General features: G+C 38.6%; 1 protein-coding gene across 4 annotated transcripts in view; it reads right to left on the minus strand.

Moving 5' to 3' along the window:
* The window catches only part of OPHN1 (oligophrenin 1), a 487,931-nt gene that overhangs the window by 31,776 nt on the left and 440,491 nt on the right, over positions 1-15,664 (minus strand). For all 4 annotated transcript variants that reach the window (XM_012733926.1, XM_012733925.1, XM_004694439.2 and 1 more), the window contains exon 20: positions 4,278-4,425. In XM_012733926.1, coding sequence (XP_012589380.1) covers positions 4,278-4,425 — 148 coding nt within the window. The remainder of the gene's footprint in view (positions 1-4,277; positions 4,426-15,664) is intronic.

Here is a 15,664-nt window from a genome sequence, read left to right on the forward strand (position 1 = left end):
AGGGGATATATTGGCAAAAGGATACAACCTTGCAGTTACATAAGGTAAAAAAGTCTAGAATCTAATGTACAGCATGCTGATCATAATTTAGCAGCATTGTCATTCAGAAATCTAATGACCAATATGAAATTAGACTTTTGTTTTGCTGTTGAATCCTCCCTCACCTTCCTCTTATTCATTCATCTAATGAATACATTTACTGAGGACTTACTATATTCTGGTTACTATGCTGAGACCAGTGACAGAATGTAATATTCTTTTCTCTGCTGGCAAAGACATTATATTCTCTGGTGTGCATCTGTTGAGATTGTGAATAAAATTAGATACATTTGTCCAATAAAAAGATTATGGAGGGGCCCCCTGGTGGTGCAGCAGGTTAAAGCACAGCACTAAGAAACTAAAGGCACTTCAACCTGAGTTCGATTCCCACCCCAGTGATGTCCCACATGGCACAGCAGTCCTCTCCTGACCCACCCGCTGCTCCCCTCAGCAGTATACTTTGTCAGTTGGCTTGTTCTGCCCCCCACTCTGTCTCTGGTGAATCCTCTCACCACACCTGCCCTCTGGCCTGTACCCCAGTTCTGTATGCATGGATAAATACACCTTAAAAAAAAAAAGATTACGGAACATAAGACAACCAAACAAAGGGAAAAAGGCAAAACTTGCAAGCTGACCACAGATTTGAGACAAACAGCAAGGTAGGGGAACAAAGAGGGGGTCTAAGGAGGGGGGGGGAAGCACAAGGGACTGTGGTAATGGTTCATGGGTGCTATATGGTTGTGGGAGAACTATGGGGAGTACAACTGAAGGAGAGCACACTGTTGTGAGAAAATAAAAAAAAAAAAAAGATTATGGGACAACAGAGTGAGCATTCAGTATTCACTTCCATTTTTTCCTGAATGCTGATTCACATCCTCTGTGCAGGAGGTGATCCCTTACAGTTGGCGATTCCTTTCTCTTCATTATTCATTATGCGCCCATTCATTTATCATTCAAATGTTTACTGAACAGCAATATATAAGAATTGTTCTGGGGCTGGTGACAAATGGATCTTGCTTTTATTTTATTTTATTTTTTGCTAATGGGAAAGACAGATAATAAGAAAAATGTGAACAAGAGTAGCAGATGATACAGATAAAATACAAAGGTGCAAAAGGATAGAGAGTGTAGTTCGAGGAGTGGAAATGGCAATTTAACTCGAGTCATAAAGAAGGCATTAAGCAGAGATCTGAATGAAGGAGTCAGCCTTGTGAAACTCTGGAGAAAGAATATTTTGAGACAAGGACAAAGCAAATGTACAGGCCCTTTGATAAGTTTGACACATATAAGGAACAACAAATCTAATTAAGGTTTGAGCAGAGAGAACAGAGACAGAGGAACTAGTGAAATTCAAAAATGAGGTAAGAGAGGTACGTAAAGCTCATATAATGCAGAATAAAATGGAAATTTTCTTCTAAACATGAAGAATCGTCACTGAAAATTTGGAAAGGGGGATGTCATTTGTTTTACATTTTAAAAAGATACATACACACCTAAGGGGAGAAATCAAATATTGTACAAAAGTGAACAATGATGTAAGAAAAGAAAAAAAAAGTGTTATTATTCCTCAAGAATCGTAGCCCTTTAAAGTTTTCCAACAGTCATGTAATAAATGGAATTCTTTCTCAAAAAATAAAAACAAATAAAAAAGATATTCCTATTAGTTGCTATTGAGAATGGATTATAGGCAAGCAAGGAGAAAAATAAGGAAACTAGTTTGGAAGATATTATACCTGCCCAGGTAAGAGAGGATGATGGCAACCAGGATGTATCAGTGAGAGTTAGTAGGGTATAGCATATAATGGGCATGTAAAGCTGACAGGAATTACTGATAGATTAGAGAGGTATTAGAATGGAATTAGACAGTATTAGAAAGGAAAGAGAATAGTTAAGGATGATTCTAAAGTTACTGACCTTAACAAGCAGGTGACAGGTTAATGCCAATTCCTTAGAGGTACAGATCAGAGTAAGAGCAGGTTGAGGAGAACAGAAAGTTTAGTTGTGTTTTGCTTGTTTTAAATGGAGATGCCCATAAGTAATACAAGAAAAATTATTGAGCATGGAGTTTTAGATGGGAAAGGAGGGGGAGATAACAGTCCTATATATATAAATTTGTAAATTACCCTCAAATACGAAAGGTATTTAAGGCGATAATATACGAAAAGAACACAGAGAAGTGGACTGAGAAAAACAAAGAAAAAATAAAAAATCTCAAGGATCATCATGCATACAGATTTGGGAAGGCAAACCAGCAGAGGAAACTGAGATGGAATGTCTAGTGTGGTAAGGAGAGTTTGGTGTCCCGAAAGCCAATTGACAAATATGTTTTCAGAAGTAGGAGATAGTCAATTATGTCAAATGCTGCTCACACACTGTTTATGAGAATAGTGTAACAGCTATTTGATTTGGCCATATGGAGACTGTCAGTAACCTTAGCAAACATGCTATCAGTTGAGTAGAAGGAAAAGAGGCCAATTTAGAAAAGGCGCAGTCCCTACACTAAGCAATTTTTCTATTCAATGTCACTTATTTGATATGTTTGAGATATAAATATGTTGAAAAATGATCACCACAATCAAGCTGATCAACATAGCCATCATCTCAGTAACCACTTTTGTGTGTGTGGTGAGAACTTTTAATATCTACTTTCTTTGCAAACTTCAAGAACAGTAGTTTTATTAACTATAGTCATCATGCTATACATACTTATATCTCCATAACACATTCACTCTGCATATTTTTTTGATATTTATTTATTTGTGCATACAGAATAGGGGTACAGGCCAGATGTACAGGAGCGGTGAGAGGATTCACCAGGGACAGAGTGGGGAGCAGAACAGGCAGATCGACGAAGTACACTGCTGAGGGGAGCAGTGGGCGGGTCAGGAGAGGTCTGCTGCGCCATGTGGTCACCTCCAGGGCAGGCATGAATTGAACTCATGTGGAAGTGGCTTTAGCTTCTCAGTGCAGTGCTTTAACCCGCTGTACCACCAGGGAGGGACCCACTCTGCATATTTTTAATCTTTGTACCTTTTGATGAACACCTTCCTGCTTCCCTCTGCTTCCCACCATTCTCTATCCATCTATGAATTTGAATTTTATAGATTTTACCTATTTCAGATCATGTAGTATTGGTTTTCTGTTCCTGGTTTATTTCACTGGACATAGATTTTATTTATTTATCTTTAAAGCATTTTATTTATTTTTGTGAAGAACTGGGGTGTAGGTCAGAGATGCATGGCATGATAATATCCACCACAGATAGGAGCAGAACAGGCAGATTTAGTGAATACACTGCCAAGGGAGCACAGGTGAGACAGGAGAGGTCTGCTGTGCCATAGAGCAGGAAGGCTGCAAGGTAAACTGACTGCTGACTTATTTGGGTATGTTGGTCTGGTTTCTGGGTCAGCAGGTAGACAAACCTACAGCCTGAACCTGTAGAACTGAGCTGAGAGTCTCAAGTCTAGGAAGCTGGCCTGGCACTGTGGCCAATCTGGAGGCTGGCTCTGTAGGAGGCTGGCCTGGTACTACCAGGACATAGATTCTAGATTTGTGAGGCTGGCTGAGAGCCTGGGTCATTAGAGGCCACCTGGGAACTGAGGTCAACTGCGCCCATTTTGTACTAGGATCAAAGGTAAAGTCTTGTTTCCCTATGTACTTCTCTGTACTGAGTTGCATAAGCTTGGGGAAGGAGTGATATAGGTAATAGGAAGCTCTTTCCTACCACATGCAATGCATCTTTTCTTCTCTGTGCTTTATTCACGTTGCTGTAATCTCTCAGCTGGATTTCTTAGCTCTCATTAATGGATTTTCATGCATATATGGGTATTCAAATTGGCGTTACTTTGAATGGACAAATACTGAAAGCTCCTATTTAGGCATCTTGCTAACATCACTCCTCTATTTTAGCTGAATTTGAATTTAAAATCTTAGAACAATCAGAAAACACATTGTTCACAAATTTCAATGTAGTGGAGTAAAACATAAGAACAACTTTAGACACTGGCTTAATGTACCATGGTAACTTGCTTGAAAGATTTATCCCTCTCCTATCCACTGCAAAAAGACCAATTTGCTCTTTGGGCACAAATTTTACAAACCTTACTTTGTCTCGCTAGGAGTCTGGAAAAGTCTACCTTTATATGGAGAAAAATGGTTATGCCTCTCCTTCTGCCTTTACAATACCCACTTTTTGTCTAGTCAGTGTTAAGGAGTTAAAGATGAACCTCAGTACTCACCTTCACTTTCATCCAGGGAAGAAGTATAGAAAACTGCCCGTTCCCGCAGCAAACGCTTCGAAATAGTGATTGGTTTGTGCCTTCTTGCTGTCACTCGAGGTGGAGGTACAGGGGGTGCAGCACTTTCTTCAGGTGGAGCTGAATAGATCTGGGGGAGGGTGATATTTCCAGGAGATAATTAGAAAGACCAAGTTTCTGTCTCTTTAATGCTACCTACCAGATGATGCCTGCCAGCATTATATCTAGAGTCTACCATAGGAATTCTACTATCACTAAAGGAATTGGAGGCATTTTCTTAATCATTTTAGCTACTAGCAAGTGTTTAGAAATCTCATACCATGTTTGAGGCAGAGGACCTGACACTTCTTTGGGTGGAGGCCAAAATGTAGACAAAAACTATAACATCTATCCTGGATTTCCAGGATACCTCAGGTAAGTCACTTCACATTGCAGAACCTTCGATACCTCTTCTATAATGTGGGGAGTGCACCACCTATCTCACAAGGTATGGTGAGAATCAAATTTAAAGGGCAGTCAAGGTATTTTGTATGGGTAGCTATATACAGTTCATATTCTGAAAGGATACCAAAGATTCTGGTTATTTTACAGTTTACCTCAAGACAGGAATAATGAGCAACTAAGGAAAGGATAAAGGAGAACTTTTTCACTCTGGTATCATTTTGTTATGTAAAAATTTCATGCCATATTACTTATTCAAAAAAATTAGAGAAAAGATGGTGATTTGGAAGAAACAGTAAGTGCTAGAAGAATGAGGGAGAAGCTGTGAGTAAAATTTTTATACAGTGCCACATAGGTAGTTGTGAATCTTCCTGTCTCCGAAGAGACTGACCTTTTGTCTGGAGTGTACACACATTGGGAGGACACACATATGTGGTAAGGAAATTCACCACTGTTCAGTGCCATAGTGAATTCAGTCCTGATAATTAGTGCAAAGAGAACTATCACAGACCAATATTCTGTCTGGAAAGAGTCAACAGAGGCTAGATGCTGGAAACAAATCAAGCATGTGTAAAAGCTGGATTATGTCAGAACAATTGAAGAAAAATCAAAAGGCAGTATGTGTCTCGATGTCTCATGACAGAGAACAGAGAATATGACATAATAATCAGATGAAGTTTGAAGCCATTGGAGTTTTAGGTCATATTTCATGTTCCACTACCATTAGTAATAATCTCTATAGTCCCCATTTTTCAAGAATCTGTTTAGGCACTGTGGTAGTTCTTGCAAATATTCCTTGCTATTAATCACACACACCAGGATCTTTGCACCATGTTTTTCTGCTAGCTGGAGTGTTTTTTCCCCTAGATACCCACCTAGCTTACTCAACTCCAGTAGGACTATGATAGCATGTACTCTTCTCAGGAAGCACTGTCGGAAGTAGTCACTGTAGTTCACCCACCACCAAAGCACCCACAGTCCTGCACGATAGTCCATTGTGCTCTCTCCCTGACCTGTTCATCCCTTCTCCTCTGGACCCATCAGTTCTGTGGTCAGCTTTCAAGGATTAGTTCTAAAGTGTGTCCCGATATTGCTTACCTTATTTTTTAAAAAAGATTTATTTATTTATGCATACAGAACTGGGGTACAAGCCAGAGGTGCAGGGGAGGTGAGAGGATTCACCAGAGACAGAGTGGGGAGCAAAACAGGCTGACTGACATTGCTGAGGGGGGAGCAGCTAGCGGGTCAGGAGAGGTCTCTCATGTGGGTCACCTCTGGGTTGGGGAATCAAACTCATGCTGAAGTGGCTTTAGCTTCTTTAGTGCTGTGCTTTAACCCACTGCGTCACCAGGGAGGGCCCCTTTACCTTACTTTTGTAAGAGAAAAAAAACACCTCTAATGTTTTTTCTGCTCTATGCTTCATTTATTTCTGCTCTGATACTTGTTATTTCCTTTGCAAACTTTAAGGCTTTATTTTCCATTTTATAGTTTCATGTCATATAAAGTTAGGGTATTTGTAGTGTTTATTTTCTTTTTAAGATTTCTTTATTTATACATACAAGAACTGGGGTATAGGCCAGAGTTGTGGGGGGTGAGACAGAGATAGAACGGGGAGCATATCAGGCAGGTTGACTGAAATACACTGCTGAGGGGAGCAGCAGGTGAGACAGGAGAGGTCTGCTGTGCCATGTGGGTCAGTTCCTTGGCTGGGAATTGAACTTGTGCTGCAGTGACTACAGATAGCTTCATAGTGCTGTGCTGTAAACCTATGTGCCACCAGGGAGGGCCCCATCTTTCTTTATTTTCAATGCAGGCATATATCACTACAAAGATTGATTTTGTTGCATCCTGTACATTTGGTGTGTTCTTTTTCCACTTTCAGTTTTTCAAGTTGTTTTTCAATTTCCCATTTGATTTTTCCCTTGATCCATTAGTTTTTCAGGAGTGTAATATTCAGTTAACACATATTTGTGAATTTATAATTTTCCTTCTATTATTTACTTCCAGTTTCACACTATTGGTGTCAGGAAAACACATGGATGATTTAAACCTTATTACATTTGCTAAGGTCTTTGTGACCTAATACATTAGGGTTCTTGAGCATGTTCCACATGCACTTGAAAAAAGAATGTGTATTCTGTTGCTGTTGGGTACCATATCTAATATATATCTATTATGTTCTAGAGGTCATATGTACTACTGAAAATGAAGTCCCCTACTATTATTTTCTTGTTTATTTTTGCAGTTATATTTGTCAATATTAATATATTTGGGTGCTCCCATTTTGTAAGTTTTTTTTTTTCTGTGATGGCACAAAAGCTTTTAAGTTTGATACAGTCTCACTTGTTTACTTCTGCTTTTATTTCCCTTACCATTGGAGTAGTATTCCCTAATACATCTTGCATGTGGGATGTAGATGTTCTATAGTGTGTCCCCTTTATTTTCTTTCAACTACTTTATGGTTTCAGTTCTTATGTTCAAATCTTTAAATCATTTTGAGTAAATTTTTATTTATAGTGTTATATGTGGTTCTAGCTTGCTTTATTTAGTTATTTATTGCATATAGATATCATGTTTCTAGCACTGCTTAGTAGGGTGAGTTGGCGGTGGGGATTTCACGGGGAAATCATACATTGTACAAACATGAAGGATGATGTAATGAATATATTACAAATAAATTGATAAATAAATAAGGCTATTTTTTCTCCCCTTTTTTGGCAGTAACTCTTTTGTCAAAAATTAGCTGTTCATATTTATATGGATTTATCCCTGGACTCTCAATTCCATTCCACAGGTCTGAGTCTCTGTTTTGTTCCTGTACCATACTGTTTTGATTATGGCTGCTGTGAAATATTGTTTGAAGTCAGTAAGTATGATATGTATATTTTCTTTTTTTCTCTCAAGATTGTTTTAACCATTCAGGACCTTTTATGGCCCTTGAAATGTAATTCATATTTTAATAGGTATGGCATTAAATCTGTAAATTGCCTTGGGTAATATGTCTATTTCAATGATGTTAATTCTTCTTACTCATGAGTGTAGGCTACTTTTCCATTTTTGGTGTGTTTTGAAATTTCCTTTAATAGAGCTGTATAGTTTGCACTTTTCCTCTTTCATGTTTTTTAGAGATTCATGTATTTATTTTTGTGTAGAAGAATTGGGGTGTAGGCCAGAGGTATGGGGATGAGAGAATTCTTCAGAGATAGAGTAGGCAGAACAGGCAATTCACTGAAATACACTGCTAAGGGGAGCAGGACAGGAGAGGTTTACTGCCTTATGTGTAGGTTAGTTTCCTGGCCAGGGATCAAACTCAGGCTGTTATGGTGATAGTGCTAAGACTTAACCTGTAGGCTACTGGGGAGGTCCCTCTTATTTTAAGTTTATTCTCAAGTATTTCATTCCTTTGATATGACTCTAGATAAACTGTATTTTTATTTCCCTGATTTATTATTTGCATACAGAAATGCCACTGATTTTTTGTGTACTAATTTTGTATCTTGCCAACTTACTATATTCATTTACTATTTCGAGGTTTTTGTAAGATCTTTTACTTTCTCCAGTATAGTCATCTGCAAATAGTAGCAGTGTCACTTGTTTCCCAACATGGATTCCTTTCATGTTTTTTTCTTACTTAATTACTTCAGCTAGGGCTTCCACTGCAATTTTGAATACAGTGGTGATAGCAGAAACTCTTGTCTTGTTCCTGATGATAGTGGACATGTTTTTAACTTTTCACCATTAAGTATGATGACATGGGATGGGGTTGTCATATAGGGCTTTTATAAGTTCCATTTATTTCCATTTTAAAAATATTTATTTATTTATTTGTGCATACAGAACTGCGCTATAGGCCAGAGGTGCAGGTGTGATGAGAGGATTAACCAGAGACAGAGTGGGGAGCAGAACAGGCACACTGACAATGTACACTGCTGAGGGGAGCAGTGGGTGAGACAGGAGAGGTCTACCACACCATGTGGATCACCGCAGGGGTTGGGGGCTGGAGATCCAAAGCATGGAAGCAGAGGCTGCTGCTTGCTTGCAGTGCTGCGTTTTAACCCTTTGTGCCACCAGGGAGGGCCCTCATTTATTCCCATATTATGGAGGGATTTTATCATCATGGATGCTGGATCTTTTTGAATGCGTTTTGGGCCTGTTGAGATTATCATGTGATTTTTGGGGGGTCTTGTTTTTGAATGATCTTATAGATGACCTTTATTGACTTATAGTAATATCAATGAATAACACTGAACCAACTTTGCATACCTGGGATTAAGTCTACTTGACTCTAGTAGATGATTCTCTGTATATTGCTAAATTTGGTTTGCTAGGGTTTTGTTGAAAATTTTTGCATCTACATCTTCAGAAATACTGGTCAATAATTTTCTCATTTTGTATGTTACTTGGTTCGGGGGTTAGGGTAGTGTTGGCTTCACAGAATATATTGGGGAGATTTCCTCATTCTTTGACCTTTTTTTTGAGTGTGAGTAAGATTGGTAGTAGCTCTCTTTTATGGGTTCAGTAAAATACATTGTTAAAGCCATTTGGTTCTGGTCTTTTGTTCTTGGGGAGGCTTTTTATTTCTTTTTCAGTTTGAGTGCTCGCAGTTGGATTGTTCCAATTTCAGCATAGGTCAACCTTGGATGGTTTAGTGAGAATTTGTCTATTTTTTCTAGGTTCTCCAATATGTTTTCACCAAGGCTTTCATAGGTCCTTATGATATTGCTGTATCTGTTGTAATTTCACATTTTCCATTACTGGTTCTATTAATTAGGATTTTGTTTTTAATTTATGAACATATGAACATAGCTAATGAGTTGTCAATTTTGTTTCTGTTCCAAATAAACAACTCTTGGCTTCACTGATCTTTTGGAACCCCTTTTTGTTTTGTATTTCATTTATTTCTGCTCTAATTTTTATTATGTTTTGCCTTGTAGAGGTTTTTGGGTGCTTCTGTTCTTTCTCTAGAACAGCAGAGCTAGACTTTTAAGTTGAGATCTTTCTTCTTATTATTATTGTTATTATTATGTAGGCCTGTATTTCTATGAACTGCCCACATAGTACTGTATTTGACAAAGCAGACATCTCCTCACATCTTCATATATTGGCTTCAGCAGGAAAAGTCTGTCTTTAGTCACCTTATCCTGAGATTCTAGTGGGCTATATGGTGGTAAAAAATGGACAGACTTGTTGCTGAGTCATTGGCTGGCAGATTTGTTGCTTGGGTTAACAGGTGAGCAGACATGATGCCCAAGGTAATGGTCTTGGAGCTTGGGCTTACTGGGGTAGTCCTGGTCCCTGAGTCTGTGAGCTAGCTACCTGAGAGGTGAACCTGGATCTTGGTCCACAGGAACTAGCCTGGTAATAGGTCATCGGGGAGCCTGCTATCACAGGAAATGGTCTAGCAGCTGGGACCATATGGACTGGCCTGGTACACAGGAAAGCCTAGCGCCTAGGTGCAAAAGAGTTGGTCTGAGATCTGAGATCTCAGGGTCTAGCCTGGATATTGTGTCTATGGGAACCTGCCTGGTGTCTGGACAGACTCTGAGCTTGGGTCCATGTGTGTCAGCTGATATGCTGGGACCTCTGATGTAGGCTTAGTGTAGGTGGTAAAGTTCTATCCACAGGTTCCTTTCTAGAGCCTGAACAGCAGAGGCAACCCTGGTGTTCAAACAAACTAAAAGATTGGGTCGGTGGGAGACAGTCTAGAGGCAAATCTCTGGGAGCTGGTACTAGAATGAGCTTACTAGAAGCTTGGTGAAATTAAAAGCAGCCAGTACTGTAGTAGGCTTGTAGCTTGGGTTTGTGGGAACCAATTGGGTACCTTGGGAAGTACCTGAGGATGTGGGAACTGGGTGATGCCAACATGGTTTGAGAACTTAGGTTCAACACAACCACCTGGGAACCCAGTTGTCCAAGAATTGTCTGGGATTGCAAGAGCTGAGTGGAACACAGAAACTGGTGAGTACCTGGATTCAAGAAGGGTCTAGATTCAATAGATTCTGCTGTGAGTCTGGCACCACAGGAGCCACTTAGGTACACAAGAGTTGACTTTATGATGCCATGGGCAAGAACTATGCTCTTCAGTGAAGTCAGCTGCTTCTTTAAACTCCTATGGGGAGTGTGTTCTCCACAGTGGCCTGTGGAGGCTTACAGGGTAGATAATATGATTCTAAGTTTTCTACTCAGTGTGTTAGTGTGTCTTATTTCTGTGTTTCACCCAGGTATAATAATCCTCCAATTTGATTCCTTAGTTCAAGGAAGATATTCATGTGTGTGGACAGTTACTTAAATTGATGTTTTTGTGAGGGGAGCAGTACTAGAAATTCTTATACTCTCATCTCATTGATGTCACTCTATATCCACCAGCCTCCATTTTTTCATATCTCATTCGCTCCCCAATGTGGTTTTTGGCCACACTACTTTTAAAAAAAGATTCATTTTATTTGTTTATGCATACAAGACAAGAGCTGGGGTATAGGCCAGGTGTGCAAGGGGTGGGAAGAAGTTTCACCAGAGACAGAGTAGGGAGCAGAACAGGCAGGTTAACTGAAATAAAGTGCTGAGTGGACCAGTGGGTGAGACAGGAGAGTCTGCTGTGCCATCTGGGTCACCTTCCTGGCCAGGGATTGAACTCATGCTGCAATGGCTGCCAATAGCTTCATAGTGTTGCAACATAACACTTTGAGCCACCAGGGAGTCCTCCCACTTTTTAAAAAATTAAGGTAACAATGGTTTATGATGTTGTTGTTTTAGAGGTAATGGATCTCCCCCTTCATACATCACTCTTCGCTAATTGCTTTCATTGTGATCACCACTGTTCTCCAGAATTGCCAGTTCTAATGGCTACTCTGAATCCTTGCTGTAGCATTTGACACAGCTGATATTCTTTCTTTAAAACTGCTTTATTCTTTACCTTTCTAAATGACCATAGTCCTACCTCTCTGAACATTGCCCAATCCTTTTCTCTGTTTTTAACTGAAGTTTCATTGTATTATAACTTTATGTATGTTACAGGTATTCAACATTGAGAATCAACATATGTATATACTATTTTAGTATACTGTTAGAAGTCCAATTTATTCTTCACCATACCATTATTGCCCAGTTTCTTTTACTGGTTCTAAATACTAACCTTTTTCATGATTGTGTTTTCACTCTCCTAATGATCTTAGTAAACTAGATTCATTATCACTCAATAGTTTCAATCCACTCTTATGGTTTTCACTAATATATTTTCTCTAGTGATTTTTCTATCAATATATCTAAGTGCTTACTAACTACCACTCTTGATATCTCAGAGGTATCCCAACCTCAACGTTTCTAAAATTAAGCACATTTAATTTAGCCTTAATAACATTTACTGTGTAAACAATGCTAATATCTGAGCCAGGAATCAAGCTATTCTCCTATATCCTTCTATCTTGCAGCCTATGTACATTTAATCATCAAATTCTATTAACTGCATTTTCTTAAGTTCCCTTTAATATATCCTGTCTATTTATTTCCACTGCTTTACTCCAAAGTCTCATCATGTCTCTCTAACATTACAATGGTCTACTAACTTTTCTTCCTGCGTTCAGTCACTCCTTCCTTTAATCTTCCTCCTGAAGTAGGAATCAAGTGACCTTTCTAAACTCAAAGTATAATTATAATACTCTTCGGCTTAAAATAGTTCCCTGACTCCTCACTCATTATCTTTGGGATGAAATCCAAGTTTTGAAGCAAACAAGGTGCTCCATAATCTGGACATTGCCTACAAGTTCCAGTCTCCTCTTCCAGTATTTATACATTTATTTTCTACTGCAGCCATACTGAATTGCTGTAGCTCTTTAACTTGCCATGTCCTTTCATTCCTGTGTACATGCCGAGTTTTCTTGCTTACAACATTTTCCTTCCTGTTAATTGCTTTCCAGTATCATTTCTCTTTCATCGTTTTACTAATGTCACTGACTTTTAGCTAAAAACTACATGCATACATTTTCTAATCTCCCAAACATGTAAGTAAGGTCATGTATTTAAATTTTAGACAACAGAATACAAGTGAAATTGATGCATGTAAATCTTTGGATTATGCTTTTAGGAAGAAACTGTTGTCTGCTTTTCCACTCTGCTTCTTTCCTTCTCTGCTCAGCAAATTATAACTACAAGTATTACAAATTTTAAAATGGAGTTATACCCATGTTTCTTTGGAGAGAGAAGGTGGGGCGTGAGGAGACTGAGGACAGGATGAGTAGCTAGGGAAGGAGAGGCAGGAATGTTGAAACTGGTAAAATAGTTATGTGCTGTACAAATCAGAGGATAGGGATTTGATAGCTCTTCAGATTAAATAGTCTTATTTCCTTCTTCCTGCTAAACAAATTATTTACTTTTCATTGACGAAAATACTTCCTTATAGCTTACTCTTTTTCCAGGCTACTCTGTCCCTAAAATGGATATATGCATTAACTTCCAGAGTTTATGAGAACTGTCAAATCCACAGGGAGAGGATACCATACAGGATCTGTGTCCTCCAAGTGCAATGATATATTTGTTCAAAGACTGCTATGCTAGCAGGCAAAACTCAGAGAAGATGCTTGGTAGGCTTAAAACCATATTCTTTTTGCCTGAGAAAATGCTAGAAAAAAAGAGGGGATACTTCCTGTTGCGTGACCCTTCTAAAATTAAAAGGTAGCCTGTATAACACTAAAGTCATCCTATAGTGCACCATACTCCCAAAATTAGGCTTATAGCTATAAATCTTGGAGCCAAGCTTTAATGTGGAAATACTGGCAATTACTGAGTTAGGGAGAAACTATTCTCTGTTTTCTGGACACTCCAAAGACCTTAATGTCCTGTTAAGCGATTAAGTTCAATCTATGTGTTAACTGATCTTTCCTTTAAGAAGTGAAAAAGGAAAATGGCCCTCCTTGCTCATTCAACTCCAGTCACTTTGGTCTCTTTGTTGTTCTACAGGCCAAGCACACACGTCTGCCTCAGGGTATTTACACTTGCCATTTATCAGACCTGGAACTTCTCCAGCATTTCTACCATTTCACTCAGTTATTAAGACAATAATAAGTTGCCCTGTTTTATTTATCTTCCGAGTACTTTTCACAACCTGATCTATAGATAAATATTCACAGAATTATTTATCATTTGTCTTTACACAACAGAATATAAGACCCATGAAAGAAGGCCCTCCCTGACGGAGCAACTTGTTAAGGTGCAACACTAGGAAGCTAGCCACAGCTTCAGCACGAGTTCAATCCCCAGTCAGCGAGGTGACCCACATAGCATGGCAGACCACTCCTGATTCAGCCGCTGCTGCCCTCAGCAGTGTACTTCACCAGTCTGCCTGTTCTGCTCCCCACTCTGTCTCTGGTGAATCCTCTCACTGACCCTCTGGCCTGTACCCCAGTTCTGTATGCATAAATAAATAAATCTTTTTCAAAAAGAAGGAAATCTGGCTTATTTATACATTAATCCTTATTCTTTGAACTTTCTCTGGCATGTGATAAAAACTAAAGACATATTAAATTAGTGGATACTGTTAGCTTTTTGAAAAAGGGACTGAAAAAATAACCAGTGGACTTGAAAAGGAAAACCTGAGAAAATCTCCATAGTTTCTCTTAAGAGAGGAGATAACAGAGATGATGGGTACATGGTCTCTTAACTTATTTTGATGGCTTAATTTTAATGAAGGAAAAACCTACAGATGAAAAGTGAATTAAGAGAAGTCAAAGAAAGGAAAACTAGTTTTTTTTCTCAATTCTCTATTTACTAATTGAATATCCATGAAAAGACCTACTCTATACACACACACATTTATACACACACCCACACATATATATATATATATATGTGTGTGTATATATATATATATATATATACACACACATATATATATATATATATATATGTTTTGAGAAAGGAATAACATACTATTTGAAAATAGAAAGGACGGATCCTGAAATAATGGGAAAATAATGGGAACTTACAGAGTAGGGTACATTCTTACAGGGGTGGATAGGGTCAAACACCAGGTGGAACAAGATAGAAAGCTAGCTCTTTTGCATCTCATGCAATCAAAGTTATGGGGGCAGTGAGGGCAGTGGTATAATATATAAATGATGGTACTAGCTGCTGACAATGAAGACTGACTAAAAGATGATTCTTGTAGGACAAACTTTTTCCAAGCTCAAGTCATGGGTAAGAAGTGTTGTCAGTGGTTGGTTCCTATTCACACACTGTTATAAGTGTTTTACATATATTAACTCATTTTATTGATTCTTCACAAATGATTTTCCCTGAAATTAAAAGGAAATTAGGAGGAAAGAACACAGTTCATCAACTAGTACATCAGAGTCATTACAAAATAAGTATTTCTATTCTTTTCAGTAGTGTTAAAGGAGAAGAAAACAATTTGAAGTAAGTGGAAAGTTGAAGTAATTTTCACTAAAATTTCACAGGTTATAAACTCTCATTCTCCCTACCAACAAACACTGACATGGCTCTTCTATAGCTAAAACCAATCAAGTAGTAATTCTTAAATCACTGATAGACTAGGTTGGATCACTAGGGAGACATCTACAGAGGGGATCTCAGGCCAAAGTGCTGCTAAAAATAAAGAGTATGCATTATCTAAGGTTACTTGACATTAAGTGACGGGGATAGGATATGAATCTAATAAAATAAGTCCTTGGGTAGAAATGATATCAGGTTGAAACTATTTTCACACCTTTTAAAACTCCAGAAAGGACAACCTGATTTGGTTTGCTGTAGACTGGCTAAGAACACTTAGGGTTTTATGGTCTCTGGTAGTGACTTCAGGGAAAATCCCAGAGAGTAGTCAGACAAGAGTCTCAGGGTAAACCAGTGTTTACTTGTTTTCTGGGCACATGGTTGTCACTGAATGAATGTCAGCTAAGTTAATTCCAAAGGTCTGAGAG

Source organism: Condylura cristata, unplaced genomic scaffold, assembly GCF_000260355.1.
Source record: "Condylura cristata isolate star-nosed mole 26May11 unplaced genomic scaffold, ConCri1.0 scaffold00043, whole genome shotgun sequence".
NCBI lineage: Eukaryota > Metazoa > Chordata > Mammalia > Eulipotyphla > Talpidae > Condylura > Condylura cristata.